The 16,489-nt window shown below is 43.5% G+C and overlaps 1 protein-coding gene and 1 long non-coding RNA gene across 2 annotated transcripts; both read right to left on the minus strand.

The window, feature by feature from the left end:
- Positions 1 to 73: 73 nt before the first annotated feature.
- On the minus strand, positions 74 to 7,250 carry LOC112576462 (NFX1-type zinc finger-containing protein 1-like). The gene is made up of 6 exons (XM_025258900.1): positions 6,887 to 7,250; positions 2,725 to 3,247; positions 1,560 to 2,257; positions 1,241 to 1,452; positions 698 to 887; positions 74 to 164 (listed from the first exon to the last, which is right to left on the minus strand). Exons 2-4 carry the CDS (start codon positions 3,055 to 3,057, stop codon positions 1,410 to 1,412), a joined length of 1,074 nt encoding a protein of 357 aa, XP_025114685.1. The 5' UTR covers positions 3,058 to 3,247; positions 6,887 to 7,250; the 3' UTR covers positions 74 to 164; positions 698 to 887; positions 1,241 to 1,409.
- Positions 7,251 to 8,297: 1,047 nt separating this feature from the next.
- Positions 8,298 to 12,791, minus strand: LOC112576464. The gene is made up of 3 exons (XR_003101847.1): positions 12,604 to 12,791; positions 12,408 to 12,445; positions 8,298 to 10,777 (listed from the first exon to the last, which is right to left on the minus strand). It is a non-coding gene; the product is annotated as an uncharacterized LOC112576464 (long non-coding RNA).
- Positions 12,792 to 16,489: the final 3,698 nt, after the last annotated feature.

A 16,489-nucleotide genomic window follows, 5' to 3' on the forward strand; every position in this document is an offset into this window, starting at 1 on the left:
AAATTTTATTTAAAGAAACAAAATTCCTTACGTCTTTATTAGAGACTTTTGTTTCAGTCGTCGGGTGGTTTTCGCATCGAAGTACCAAGCTGTCACCAAGTTGTTGGTTACTTTTTGCGGTCTTTATAATGTTCTTCCAGAGTTCACTTTTTTCTGCCAGTATCCTGCAGGACACAACAATTTCATGAGACACAAGAAGTATATTCGACAAAGAGAGAGTTCGAAATCTTACAAAATTCCAGTAAGTAGATTAAAATAAGAGAAAGTTTTCCAACTATAATATTTTGACAACTTTTAAACTTTTGACTCTTTTTGTGAATAAATAAAGCCTGTTTACAGGTTGGTCAAAGCAACGAACTCTGCAAAAGTTTCCCAGGTTTCATTAGCCTCGTCCTCAAACAAAGATACAGACGGACATTATTTAAAGTAGGCATCACTATTTCATTTTAAGTAGATCAATAACTAATTACATAAGAAGTACGCCATAAGAAGTTTTCTGAGAGAAACATCTGGCAACATACAATTGATCGTACTGAAGGTGTTTTCTGTATATCACTTTTGGAAAAAGCATTAATTGTGCTTTTTCTGGAACATCTACAGAGACATCTCATTCACTATGCTTTACTAGTGAAGGCATCACGAATATAAATAAAAATTTGTTTTTTAAAACATGAACAACTGATCTTCTCATACTCACCTTTGTAGAATTCTGCCTCTTTTTTCATTCGAGATTTCAAGGCAAAGACCTGGCCGGAGTAGCCTGTGAGGATGGTGATCTGACTTGTTGTGTAGCCCTGTTGTAGCAGGTAGCGGCAAAGACACAGACAGAAGTCAGCCTCATGATCATTCAACTTGCTGCTCGTCTCGTTCGTTCTCGTCTAGCCAAACTACAAACAAATAATTTGATCATAAGAACAGGAAATGGTACAAAGTCTTGCTAACTGTTAAACAAATAAATATAAAAAAAATTATCTGAGAGTTGTTGAGACAGCATTTTGTTAGCTTTAATTTTTTTTAATTATTTAAACTATATGAACATTCATGTTAATATTGTAAGAAATTAAAGGGTTCTATAGCTGATAGGAACTTATGTGATGGAGGCAGTGAGCACTTTTCGCAACAGCAACATATTTGTGAAAGTTTCCTTTCTGCGTGTGTGTGTTGTTGCGCGCGCGTGCGTGTGTGTGTTTGTGCAGCTTTTGATTGCACACTTGTGCATACATGTATGAACTGTCCTTACCTCGTGGTGTAGGAGAAACACGTCTTGCTTTACACCTTTAATGCGCTTCCTGTTCACTGTGGTCACGTGATTCTTTAAGTGCGGGTACACGTGACGTACAAGGTTGGCGATTTGCGGTTTCATGCAGTGCTGCAGGGTGGTGTGGTGCAGCTGGTTCTGGATCAGGCCCTCAAAGAGCGAGATGTCCAGGTAGTTGGCCATAGCCTGTTAACCTGCCACACAATTATTTCAAACAATTTTCTGAAACATCTTCACTACTAGGACAAGATATGAAAAAACTTAATAAAGACTACCCCTTGCGATAATATAATGAATCTACCTGTACATCTGGGCCCTCATTTTCGGATGAAGAAAAGGAATTTGGCTTGCATCGATACTGAGCTCATGCTGCATTTCTGTGCCTTCTAGAATCTGTTGCGTCACTTCCTGCTCCAGGCCCTTGTAGCTAGTCTCGTCAGATTCCCCCAGCATCCCTTGTGTTAGCCAGTTTATCATCACCGACTGTCGTGCACCTAATAACCTCCTTTGAATATTGCTGACCAGTGACGAGTAGTGATTGTCAGGCATTGCTGACCGCAGTGCACTTTCTCCAAGAATGCCCTTAGCTGTGGCTTCCAACCTTGCCGACACCCGCTCCACTCTTTCTCTCAAATTACACAGCCCCTTAAAACAGTCGTTGATGCTGTGTTTGATGTCCAGTTTGACTCTCTTCTCCCTCCTTATCTGTGCTCTAATCCGCTTTAAGTTGAAGCGCTCCAGTTGCTCAGTTTTGCAGCGGCTTCCGACTCGAACAATGCCGTTTGGGCAGAATTCTAGTATTCCTTCCAAAAACTGATCCAAGGCATGGTTGGTGTAGCAAACTACAAGCATTGGCTTTGCATCGGTCTTTGATGTCCAAACCTCTCTGTTATCTAGAAGTACTTTGGCCACTTTCAGTCCGACACACGTCTTGCCTGTTCCAGGAGGTCCTTGGATGATGGCGATCTCCTTTGTTAAGGCCGTCTTCACGGCATCGTACTGTAAATAAACGTTTGTCAACTTTGTGTGTTTAAAATGGTTTAGAAAAAAGTGCCGCATGATTAATTCTGCATATGTATCCACAAAAGTTCCGATTCGTGGGCAGTTTGTGACAAATTACAGGCCTTGTCTCTTTTGTAATGTGTTACAACGAGTAAAAAAGTTCTATTCATTCATTTCTTTCGTCGTCGTCGTCGTCGTCGTTACCACCATCTATCAAATATCTAAGATCAACAATGACAAGAAAATCATCAGTATTTGTTTTGATTATAGTTGTATATTATATTTTAAACATAATTTATGTCAAAGGACCAAAGCCATACAAGTTTTATAAAACCGTCAAGATGGATGATGACAATAAATCACATTATTTACACTCTTTAACCTTTACACTCTTTCACAGACGTGAGCCGTGCACCAGACCCCAAAAGAACTAGTAGTGAAATTATTTTAGAATAAGCTGATACCTGTGACTGGTTAAAAGGTGTGTTTTCAACGGGTGGCCAACGGGTCGGGAGCAGTACTGTTACCTGCGTATTCTGTCGGCATTCGTCTTTCAGGAGATGCCTGATATTCAAGGTGGTACCGTAGCCACGTGCATACTGGGGAGGCTTGATGTCAGTTTTGCACTCAACGATGTAGCGAGCGAGAGGAAAGCATGTTTGCATCTCCTGGAGACCCTCCAGCACGGGTCTGTATGTAGTTTCTGCCATGATGAAGGTTTCGCCCGAAGCGTTGAGGATCTCACGAATGCTGTTCATAAACTGAACCTGAAGGATGCCCTGTTTGATGTCCTTCATGTCCCTGCTGGTCACTATTGCAAAGAAAGTGTTCTGGAAGTCATCACTACTCAAGCAGACGAGTGATCCATACAAGAGCCGTTTGGAAGACTCCCATCGGATGTTCTTTAGGTGCGAGTTGTCGAACTGAATACGATGTTCTAGACTTTCCTTGCATGCCAGACCAATAACCTTGATATTGTGGTACAACCTGCACAAGGCATATAAACAAACATGCAAATATGAAGTATTGATTCGTGATACGGAGGACTATCAGAACTTTGTCCGGTAGTGTTCCTGCAATATAAAATATTAGAAATGTCACAAAATTAACTCAAAACAATTTTTACATTTTACTGTATTTTCACCTTTTCCCTTAAACAAACATTAATAACCTTTTTTTCTCTCCCTTTAAACTCGCCATTTGTAAAACTTCGTAGTTTTTAGTTGGGATTGGTAAGGAATCACAAACAAGTAACAAAGATGTAGAACAAGTTAACACAATAATAACAAAGATGCAGAAAGAAGAACAACGCGAGGACTAGCTGCGTGCCGACAGTAAAGGGGAATAACTGTAGATGTAACGGTAGCGACTACAGAGAATCAAAGTCCTCAGGTAAATACTTGGAAAAAATTGAGTAATCTTGAAAATATTGAGAAATGTTATCACATGAAACTGCAAGAGGGTGGTCATCACCTTTGTTTATTTTTTAAACATGGAGAATAATGACCTGGAAACATAATTAGACATTTTCAAAGATTTTGTAGTCCTTTATTAAAACGACAAGAATAGTCCTCCCTCCTCCTGATGAGATAAGAAGACGGAATACTAATGTAGAAGACGAGCTGTCACCAGACGAAATAAACTAATCTGTCGTCTGGGAGCTGCCTGCTGTCAAGCTCCCACAATTCCCCAATTCCCTCCTCACTCTCTCTCACTCCCCTCCTCCTCCAATCTTCCCTCCATCGTTGAGGAGGCAACTAGCATCAGCGAAGACACGACAGTCACGAGTTGTAAATGGTTCATTTGCACAGCTGCCAAGTCATACACCAGACACCCCAGAGAAAAACATGGCCTCGGTCCTGAGCCAGTGATCTCAGTACAATCAGGCTGTCATCGTCTGATTTGCAGATTTTTCTACAACAATGGCCACAAGCTTGCTTCGTCGACATCGCTCTGAAGATGGATGAGTCATTGAGAAAAAAAAACTGTTACAACCGACAGTACACCCGTTATATGCTGCTGTCAGTAGTATACCCACTGTATGTTGTTACAAACACTGAAACCAGCTACCTATACTTCACATGTTACATATTGCTACCCACACCACATCCATACTAACCACACCCGTTATATATTTCTATCTAATGAGCGTTGGATGGTTGGGGTGGGAAGAAAGGATGAAAGATGTCTGGCCCTGGTTTCGGAGCCAGGGAGGTCTGTCTTCTCTCTTGTTCCACTTGCTTTCGTGTAGACGTGGTGTAGCCGCGAGAAAACAAAGCTGGAGGAGGGAGGATGATGTGGGCACAAAAAGTAATCAGTAACAACAGAAGGAGCGTGAGACAGTGTAATACAAGGAGCTAATGACATGCAGTGCGCGAATTACTGCATGCTCCACACCGATCCCTTCAGCCTCGTTCCAAGATGATAGACATACACAAATATACAGATATGTATCCCCCCACACACATACAGATATGTATCCCACACACACACACATACATATATGTATCCTCCCCCCCAAGACACACAAAGATATGTATACCGCCCCCCCCCCCACACACACACATATCTACTATGCCTAAGGTCAAAGGGTAAGAGACTAACCCCTCGTACAGAACCTCACTCACCAACACACTCACTCAGTATCTCACTGTATATTCTGGCTTATTGTGTCAATTTTGCTTCAGGTTTAACAGTCGTTGCACGGTTACTAAACTCAGATCACTGAGCTCAGCTCACTCATTTCTAAAGCATAAGCTTTGAAGTCCAACACTAAAATGGTCGGGAACATGCTTCTTGCAGTCATCGTGTTTTCTGGAAGCATGTTCTCTTTTTTTCTGCGATTGCGATAAGGCAGAAACATGTGGCGAGAATATGGACCGTCTGTGATCGGTTACCCCAGAGACTATAGCAACAGATAAACTGACTGCGCATGCGCAGTAGAGTAGCTGCTGACGAGTTGTTTACTGTGTGGACGGTTTGAACTGGACATAAAGCAACTTCCGCTTTCTCTGTTGTGCTGTGCAGAAGCATGAAATGGTTTAAAACTGATGACATTCTCTCTTTAATTATGTTTTGATAACATCTATTCACTAGAAAGAAATCAGAAAAGTTTCAAATTAACCTCCACATGCATCGAGATGGTTGCCTCATAAAATTTAAAGACATCCTTCATTTCTCAGCGTATGTAGAATTTGTGAGGACATTTTGAAGACAAGATGTGTGTCGAAAAGAAAGGATTCAATAAGGATATTGCAGTTTTTTTTTTTTTTACTTCTTTAAATTTTTTATAAATATTTAATTAATTGTTAATAAATCCTTTGCTTTTATATTTAATTGTTTGCTTTGTCCTGTAATGTGCCCTGTAATTTATCTCCCGTAAATTAGGCAAATATTTTAACTGGTGATGACTAGCAGTGTTGCGTGCCTGGTGATGAAAACAGTTCACTGGAGCACACTCTTTTTTTTCTCACAATGACGAGAGAAAAAGAAAGATTTTTGCTTTCTTTAGGTTTTCCTGGAAAGTTTGACTGTTCAGAGGTATGGAATGAACATTTTTGGACAAATACACATTTAAACGAATAAAGTTGCTTACTTGTATGTGTCATCTGTTTGATCTGCTGCTCGTCGTCTAGTGAAGATGTTTCGGTATAGTACGAAGTATTTTATAAGCAAGGCTGTTCTAATGGAGTTTATGACCGGAGAGGAATGCATTGAAATAATGGAGTTCATTCCAAAGCTACCCTCATTCTTTGTCTCTGTCGTCTCTGCCGAGCGACAGTTGGCGGTCCAATCTAATAATATATTAAATGTCCTTGGTTGAAGCTAGAATCACAGCGATTCACAGCGATTCACAGCTCTCACAACGGTTCGCAACTCTCACAAGACCTTCTTTCCACTCTTGATTGTCTGGTTTTCGTGAGCGGAAAAAGACCAACCTTTTCGCACTCAGGGCGGCCTGGAATCGTACAGTTAATGCCCGGCATTTGTCTTACGGACAACCGGAAAATACGAGTTATCTCAGTCCAGCGCATGCGCGTCCCAAGTAATTGTTTTTGCGTGAAATATTGGTTCATCTGACTTATCATCCTTGGCTACTAGTGAGATTTGTTTGCTTGACGGGAGCAGAAAGGTCGGTGGATTGTGTTTTTCTGTGCTTTGTTCAGGGAAAAACTATCTCTTTCTTTCTCTCTTCACCCAACCATGATGGGTACCTGGATCAGGTTAAAGTCGGTGGAAAGAGAGGGTCTAGAGCAGGGGTGGGCAATTAATTTTCCCAAGGGGCTGCATGAGAAACTGGGATGGTTCTAGAGGGCCGGACTAATATAGTTAACTCAGTGTTACCCAATACTGTATACATAGTATATATTACTGGTGGGCGGGCCAGCGGGCGGGGGTCAGGAGACAGCGGGCCCGGGCCGCGTTTGCCCAGGTCTGGTCTAGAGTCTAGACTAAGCCTTCTGCATACTGTTCCTAAACACGGGGAATCATTTACGGTTCATTGCCTGACCAGGAACTCTAAGCTCTCCGTATATTTAAGGAAACAGGTGAGAATCAAAAGACATTTTCCGGTTTCATGACTTAGGGACAACAAGGACAAAGAAGCTCAGAAGATTTTCTACTCACCATTGTCATCATGACCAATGTACTGCGCTGTCACAAACTGCTGCGCGAGGGACGTCTTGCCAATGCCATCAGCGCCCATCCTGTTGACCCGGAAGTAAGCGGGTGACGTGGAACTGGAGGAGCTAGGTCAAGGAAGCAGCTCGAGAATGGTGCGAGGGTCCCGCCCCTGGCTTTAAGGACAGTCCCCCCAACAGTTCGCTCGTACATAATCTGTTATCTATTATTACATCAAGGTTTTAGGAACATACCAGCTATTTCGCAATAGAAGTTTGCCGGCGGACCAACTCAGCATCATACTGAGTATACAGAGATGGTGTTTACAAAGGCAAACTCAGCATGCGACAGTACATTTCGTGACGTTCCAGTAGTCTGTTCCCCGCATACTCAATATACAAAGCTTTACAATAACAAGGGATTTAACTCTCCACTCGTTCTCCTCTCTCTCTCTCACTCGCGAGCTTGCACCACACACTCCCTCTCGCTCGTACGCATGCAAGCGCAACACACACACTCTCTCTCGCACGCGCACGCACGCAAGCACACACACACTCTCTCTCGCACGCACGCGCACGCACGCAAGCACACACACACACTCGCTCGCAACAACACACACTCGCCGCACACACACACATGCTCGCACGCACGCAAGCGCACACACACACACTCGCTCGCACGCACACAAGCGCGCACACACACACACACTCTCTCTCTCTCTCGCTTGCACGCACGCAAGCGCACACACACACACTCGCTCGCACGCGCAAGCATACAAGCGCACACACACTCTCTTTCTCGAACGGGCACATTATACGTTCTCTCTCTCTCTCTCGCATGCGCATGTACACACATATACTACCCCACTTTCTCTTGAATGTGCACGCGCACACACACATAGAAATAAATAAGATTAAAACCAAGAGATAAAGAATGACAGCAGTATTAAGCAAATAACAGAAATTATCTTCATAAAATTTATGAGCTAATTAAGGAAAAATCTATCACATTTTATGCTACATGTACAACAAAAAAAAAGGTAAGGTATTCTCTCGCTCTCTTTCTCTTAACTCTATTCTCCCTCTCGCGCACGCATAGATCTGTACACACGCAGATCTGTCATTCTTTATGTCTTGGTTTTAATCTTATTTCTATGTGTGTGTGCGTGCACATTCAAGAGAAAGTGGGGTAGTATATATGTGTGTACATGCGTATGCGAGAGAGAGAGAGAACGTATAATGTGCCCATTCGAGAAAGAGTGTGTTGAGCTTGCGTGCGAGCGAGTGTGTGTGTGCTTACGTGCGTGTGCGTGCGAGAGAGTGTGTGTGTGTTGCGCTTGCATGTGTACGAGCGAGAGGGAGTGTGTGGTGCAAGCGCGCGAGTGATAGAGATAGGAGAACGAGTGGAGAGTTAAATCCCTTGTTATTGTAGAGCTTTGTATATTGAGTATGCGGGGAACAGACTACTGGAAGGTCACGACATGTACTGTCGCATGCTGAGTATGCCTTTGTAAACACTATCTCTGTATACTCAGTATGATGCGAACCGAGTGGTTGCCGACCTTCTAAAGACCGCACGGCGTGTAGAGAGAGAGGAGGAGGAGGAAATAGATCGCCTAACCGCACGAGTCAGTCCTCCCAGCCTCACAGTACACAACAAAGTAATGTCCCCTCCACCCGCACGGCACGACCGGCGGCACTTGTGTGCTATTGCTGCGAACGATAGGGACACCGGCCCCCGTCGTCTGTAACAGGGTGACGGGGAAAGAAAGTGTAGCTGGCCTGACTGGAAAGTGTCAGACTGCGGAGGTGTTGTCAGGTGGACCAGTGCTAGGGTACGCTGACTGCACACAGCCCTTTCATTGTAGATACCGATGCCAGCAACGAGGGACTCGATGCCATTCTGTCACAGGTGCAGGAGGGCAGAAAGCGGGTTATTACCTATGCCAACCGACGTCTGCGCCCCACAGAGCGAAATGACAGCAATTACAGCAGCATGAAGCTGGAATTTCTTGCGATGAAGTGGGCGGTGACTGACAAGTTCAGACACTACCTGCTAGACGCACAGTTCGTCGTGTACACCGACAACAACGCGCTTGTCCATTACCAGACTGCAAAGCTGGGAGCAGTGGAACAGAGATGGGCATCGCAACTGGCACAGTTGACATGACTGTTGTGTATCGACCAGGCATTCAGAATCCTGCAGATGCATTGTCTAGACCTCTAATATCTGACGGTGCACATTCCGGTGTGTACCTCTCTGACTCCAACGGCACTCCCATTCCAGTAGAGATTTCGGAAGCGTGTGAGCTGTGGTGTGCACAGCAGCCATGTGTTGTGCACGCGTATGACCAGTCCATGGATGATGACATTATACCCTCTATTGGAGTCTTTCCCCACCTTTCAACCGCCACATTGAGGGCATTGCAGGCTGAGGATCGTATCCTCAGGGCTAGCATTAATGCCTGGCCAAAGTTACCTCCGCCTTCACAGGAACACGAAGCATGCGCACTGAGCAAACAGCACTCAAGACTGTTTAGTCAGGACGAGCTGCTGTTGCAAAGAGTGAGTGACACTACACCTGGTGAGATAAAAACAACTTGTGCTTCCCAGCGCCTTCAGACCCGATGTTCTCACATTAGTGCATGACCGCAGGGGTCACCAAGGATATGACCGGACTATTTCACTGTTAAAAGCCAGAGTGTACTGGCCGGGAATGTACACCGATGTTAAAAACTATATAGAAAATTGTGACATTCAACTGCCGGAGGCGCCATCCTTCAGTATGACGACAGTGAAGAAGAAACGCCAGGGTGGTATGCTACTCTCCCAAACCATCAATTCAGAACTCTTGTGACAATGCCTGTGGTGCCAGAAGTAACAGTGCCTGTGGTGCCAGATACAAGAAGTACGTATGTTGTTGTCATATACGACCCCCCCCACCACCACCACCACCACTCGGTTACCTCTTCACTCTCCATCATAGCCGCTTGGAAATTGTCTACCATTGTCCCAGTTCCGAAGAAAGTTTCAGCTCGGCAACTCAATGACTTTAGACCAGTGGCCTTAACAACATTGGTCATGAAAGTATTTGAGACAATCATCAAGGCATTGACTCTTCAAGCCACTAACAATTGTTTTGATCCCTGTCAATATGCATACCAGTCCAAACGAAGTATTGATGATGCTAACCTGTTCATACTCCACACTTTACTCCTGGGCGGAGAATTCCGATGGAAGTTAAAGACAATCTCTTTCGTCTTACTCACATTAAGTTCTGGAAAGCTGTCATCGCACCAGACAATGAATTCCTCCAAAGCTACACCGTGGGTATGCCCTGGCCCGCTAAGGAGACAGCAGTGCAGTGTCGTCAGAGAATTTGACAAGAGATTGACCCTCATGGCGACTGCGACAACTGTTGGTGTACAGAATAAACAGAATGAAGCGTGTGGGGATAGAACACAGCAAACAACAGTCAAGCACGGACTTGAGGATTCCCCCGCCTAACTTTCAGAAAAATAAACATAAACTATTAAAACAAAATAAAAACTCTTGAACAATAACAAAAATTCCCCCTACCTCCCCCCCTGTGGGTACCGTGCCAAAAGCGCACTGACTACTATCTGCACGAGTTGAGCCTCGAGCAAATCTGCTTCATCTGGCGGTAGCAGGGACAACAGATAATTGATATACAGAATGCCCGGACGTATGCCTTGGGCTGCCAGGTGGGCGGGAGCGTCTCCTATCCCCTCAAGCTCAACTGGGGGGGGTACCTGAACGGGGGGAGTACAGGAACTGGAGGGGGTACCTGAACAGGGGGGAGTACAGGAACTGGAGGGGGGACCTGATCTGGGGGGAGTACAGGAACTGGGGGGGGTGTCTCGCCGCGCTCTTCCACCTGTTTCAACAAAAAGGTCCGGCCAACGGTTAACATTTAATGTTCTAAAAAAATAAATGGCAACGGAATGAGAAAGAAAACGATGAAATATAGCTCTACAATTGCGACATGTAATCTACAACTTTTAAACGCTATGAAGGGCTGCATACAGTTTATTGTGACATGCAAAATAGCTCAAAGCCTACAACTGATGACAAGTAAAGGTAAAATAAACGAGAGCCCAACACAACACAGACTATGTTAAACTACAAGTAGCTTACATTAGAGAGTACTGTAAGCTTTCTGTAGCCTAATGGATAAGATCGAAGCCTTATTATTGACAGTTGCCGTGTTCATAACTTGCAGTGGGATTTTTTTTTCTCTGGGATGTTTTCGTTGTCTAATATGATCAATTTTCTGTCAAACCTTTAACGAAAACCTATTGATTGCCAAGCGAAACCATAAAATCTAGTGGCTACAAGCGACCATTAATTTTGTTTGATATGATCGACTATGTTAAAATCTAGGTGGAGCTAATTTTTTATCTATTTTGTTTTTTGTTTATTCTTTCCTTAAAATGAACAATTCTGTCAACCATTTCATGAAGACCCACTACTATATACACACAGCGTTGGACAATTGCTTCACTAATTGTTTTAAGATAGAAATCGCATCAGCAAATATAAGTGTTTTACTGAAATCGCCCTTTTCTAATCTGGGACAACTCTCACGAGGAAAACGCACGAACGATCGAGATGAACATTTTCTCAGCATCTACTATCAACTACAGTTTGATCTGTTAGGATGACATCAGCAGAAATGGAACAGAGAGATTGCGAGCGGGGCTTGGCTACTACAGCTGTTGCAGACTGACTGCACATTTAAGTGACCAACACATAGACTTGTCACATTTTTCGTTTCTATTGAAAGTCGCCCGCTCTTTGACAAAGGAAAATTCACATTAAAATTTAGGTCACCTTTCTTTTTTCCCACCATTTGCACCTCGATTGGTGCTTAGGTGTAGTAGTGGTGAAGATTTACATTTGTCGTTTAGACCGTATTTCCTCAGCCGGCACTGAACTCCTCTCTTAACTCTCTTTCGCTTTTTTTTTCTGATGGACGATCGAGTCTTGAGGTAGGATATTAGTTGGAAAGGTGGAAGTATCATAATGGACTAAATGGAGGGTCGCCGAAGTAAGAGAGAGTGCGTCAGAAGGTACTCACGGCTATACAACATAGTGGAGGTCCGCCATGTGAGAATTTAAAGTGAGACTTAGTTTTAGAAAAAAGAAAACAGTACGAAAAGTAGGAATCAGATCTAAGGTAATGGCGGAGAGCGTAACCGTTACAGTAAAATCCACAGAAAGAGAAAGCAAGGCAATCGCAAGGAGTTAAAACAGCAACAAAGTAAAATTTAAGAGAAACAAATACAACTTGTAACTAAAAGAAATCTAAGGATATGGAAGAGCAAAGACGTTGCACAAGAAAGCAAAAAAAATCACTGGAGAACAAAGCCACTAAGCCTGTCAGGAACAGCCTCTTTTCCAAACTCGACATTTTCATTAAATACATAAAAGTATTTCAAAAATGCATACACACAATACTATATGCCAAATACCAAAATGGTAAAACAGCAACATGCAGGAATTACCTCTCCCTCTTCTTGATTCCTCGATCTGTCCTCCATTTCTGCAATTTACAAATCAAGAGAAAAGTCCGTTCAAATTTGTTTTGACAAATGATAAGTTTTGGCCTGAGAGTTGATTAAACTCAAAATTAGTGCCTGGTTGATATTAGTCTACGGAGAATTTAAATTTGCAGAAATTCTGTAAATTTTTGGTACTCACCCCTGCTTTTAGTTCTCTTAAAGGCCTATTTCCAGGCTGCAATGCCGTTGTACAAAAAACTCGCGCCCACGCAGCTTAGTGCAATGCGTCCTATTGCCACGTAGCAAAGCCACACAAGTGTCTTGCGAATTGACGTCATCCGCACAGTGCATTGTGGGAAATTAACAATATGGCAGGCAGCTGATTTTTTTTCCTAAACGTCCCAGTGAAGGGAAAAACTTCGGAAGCGTGACGTCAGCGACCTTGGCCGAACGCGCTCAAAGAAACCCTTCGCTTCAATCGTTGGATGCTATGAAAAAGCTATGAAACTTGCTCTGGGGCTAATTCAACTACTGTTAAACACTATGAAGGGCTGCATTAAATTAATTGTGACAGTCAAAATAACTCAAAGCCTAAAACTGATGAGAGGTAAAGTAAAATAAATGAGAGCCCAACAACACAACAGAGACAATGTTTAACTACAAGTAAGTTAGATTAGAGAGCGCTGTAAGATGGGCCTCTGTAGCCTAGTGGTTACGAAGTCTCAAAATTGATAGTTGATGTGTTCAAATCTTGGAGTGGGGTTTTGTTTTGTTTTGCGTTGGGATGTTTTCGTTCTCTAATATGATCAATTTTCTATCAAGCCTTTCATGAAAACCTATTGATTGCCAAGTGAAACCATATATATAAACAATGTCAACCATTTCATGAAGACCCACTACTATATACACAGCATTGGACAATTGCTTCACTAATTGTTTTGAAGATAGAAATCACATCGGCAAATATGCGTGTTATACCTTAATCACCCTTTTCTTATCTGGGACAACTCTAACATGGAAAACACGCGAACGAAACCAACATTTCCTCAGCATCTACTGTCAACTCCAGTTTGATCTGTTAGGATGGCATCAGCAAAAATAGAGCAAGTACAATGGTCGGGTGAGGAAGGCGTTTTATTGCCAGGCGAGTCGGCGGTGCCTCTGATCTCTACTCCGCCTTTGTCCGGGTACAGTATTCCATTATCTTTTTAATTGTAACAAATTTGATACCCAGCGCAAATATACTTATCAATGCTACTATACTCGTAACCCAAATGCTTACAAATTCCATTCTTTATTAGTCTCAAAAAATAAAAAGACCCTCAGCAGATTTAGCTCGATTTGTAAAGATACTACTAAGAACAGTGAAATTAGTTAAATTGATTACAAAACGTGTGAGTGGAGATATTGTACACAGGGATGGATGGGAGTGCACTAATATGTAACATTACCCCTGTGATAAAAGAATAGTAAAGAATACGTAGAATACCTGTGAAAGAGAGTGAGAGAGAACAGAGAAAGTGGTTATCCTTTTGTTTAGATATGCTCAGATGCTTTAACCTACTCGTACAATATTACACGAAGAGACTGAAAAAGGAAAGAATGCGTGGATGATTTTGAATATATGTGAACGAGAGACCCTCTATATTTAATGATAAGAATGTGAATGTAATGCATGGATTTCCTAACTTCTCAATACCCCCTGGAGGGCGACAGAATAAAAGAATCTTGAATCTTGAAAGTAGTAATTTGAGACGACTGGACACAAATAGTCAGCGCCGCGTGTACTCCTACCTTCCCTCACACGGGCGGTACCACTGTCTTCCGTCCGGATGGTAAACTTCGGCCTTTTAAAATAGCCATGTTCGACGAGAAACGTCCAGATATCTGGCTGAACACGAGTCCTCTTCTGTTGCCGACCTTCTGAAGACCGCACGGCGTGTAGAGAGAGAGGAGGGTAATGATGACGGAGGATGAAATAGATCGCCTGAAATAGAACGCATTCTGAGGCGTCGGGTTTAGGGCGAGAGCTAACTCGACCTCTCTTTCAACTCTTCGACACTCTGAGTTGGTCCGCCGGCAAACTTCTGAAGGCGAAATAGCTGGTATGTTCGTAAAGAGGGGGAGGGGGAACTGGTGTTTTACGCCGTGTCAGCAGCTAAGGCTATATTACGGCAAGCAGCCAGCCCTGTAAACAGATGCCACGTGCAGAAAAGATCAGCGTGCCCGAGACGAGAAATGAACTCAGGGCAGCCAACCTTCACTGTATTGGTGACAGGCGCTAACAGCGCTAACCGTTGCGCCACCGGACCGCTCTATGTTCGTAAAGACTTGATGTAATAATAGATTATGTGTGACACCAGCTGATGATCAAGGGAAAACTCGTCTAGGAGTCTTCTAGCTAGGCTATGTGTTGAATAGTGTTGAAGGCCGACGAGAAATCAGCAAACAACAGTCGAGCATGGACATGAGGATTCCCCCGCCTAACTTTCAGAAACATAAACATAAACTATTAAAACAAAATAAAAACTCTTAAACAATAACAAAAATTCCCCCTACTTCCCCCCGTGGGAACCGTGCCCACATCCTGTTCACTGCTAGCTGCACGGCTTCAGCCTCGAGCAAAGCTGCTTCCTCGGTAGGTAGCAGTGACAATACTCGGTTGATGTAAAGGCAGCCCGGACTTATGACCGTGGCGTTGGACTTCCAGGTGGGCTGGGAATGCTGCCTGTACGGCGGCGGACCGTCTTCTACTTTCTCGCGTTCTTGTTCGGCCGGTACCTGAACTGGGGGTACCTGAACTGCAGGACCCTCTCCCGCGGCTGGGTTGGCCTGCTGCCCTCTGTTTTGGCGGCGACGGAGGTAGGGGTGGCGGCGGCGGTACCACTGAAAATAATAATAAAGAGACTTAATTAATACATATGTGGGTGTTAGGGTACATTGGAAACAATCATATAAAAATTTGGATCAGAGATTTGTGGGGGATCAGAGAAGAGACATGGCAGAAGATAGAAGAGAGAAAGTCAGCCAAACAAAAAATCAGCAGCACTAGATCAAAACGCCTGTAGGAACAACACATACAAAGATATACAAAACTAAACAAAGAGGTAAAGAAGATGACAAAATCTGACAAAAGAGAATTTACCGAGAAACTGGCAGATGAAGCTGTAAAAGCAGCAAGGAAAAATGAGCTGAAGACTGTAACGTTTTGAGGAGAGTGCGTTACGAATGTATGCGAGCGCGTGTAAACATCTACATGTAAACTTCGCTCGCCGCACTCTTCCAACTTTTTCAACGAAAAGGTCCGGCCAACGGTTAACACATTTAATGTTCTAAAAAAATAAATGGCAACGGAATGAGAAAGAAAAACGATGAAATATAGCTCTACCGCCTACTGTCTACCGTCCGTAGAAAGTTAATAATCCTTCCGACACTTGACCCTTCGCTCTTCTGGTAATCTGATACCAGCAGTCCGATGATTCACGCACGCACTCTGTCGGTACGTAAGTCCTGATTCCCCGGTAAAGCACTCTGCCAGTCGTTTTTATGTTCATAGGTACTACTGTACCATTTTTGTATAGTCTACGCTTTTCCTTCTTATTGTCTCCTTTGGCATCCTTTACACCTCTTTCCCTCTTATCTTCTTTCGTATCCCTCTTCTTCTCATCTTCCTTTATGTCTCTCTTCCATGCCTCCTTCTCCGGTGTGTCTGCTTCCGCTGCGGCCGCTGATTTTTTTTTTTTCCTAAGCGCCTCGATCACCGATGAAGGGAAAAACTTCGGAAGCCTTCGGAAGCGTGACGTCAGCGACCTTGGCCGACCGCGCTCAGGGAAACCCTTCGCTTCAATCTTTGACTGCTATGAAACTTGTAATCTACAACTTTTAAACACTATGAAGGGCTGCATAAAGTTAATTGCGACATTGCAAAATAGCTCAAAGCCTACAACTGATGACAAGTAAAGGTAAAATAAACTAGAGCCCAACACAACACAGACTATGTTAAACGACAAGTAGCTTACATTAAACAGCTCTGTGAGCTTCGCCTCTGTAGCCTAATGAATAAGATCAAAGACTGAATATTGACA

This window comes from Pomacea canaliculata, linkage group LG12, assembly GCF_003073045.1.
Source record: "Pomacea canaliculata isolate SZHN2017 linkage group LG12, ASM307304v1, whole genome shotgun sequence".
NCBI lineage: Eukaryota > Metazoa > Mollusca > Gastropoda > Architaenioglossa > Ampullariidae > Pomacea > Pomacea canaliculata.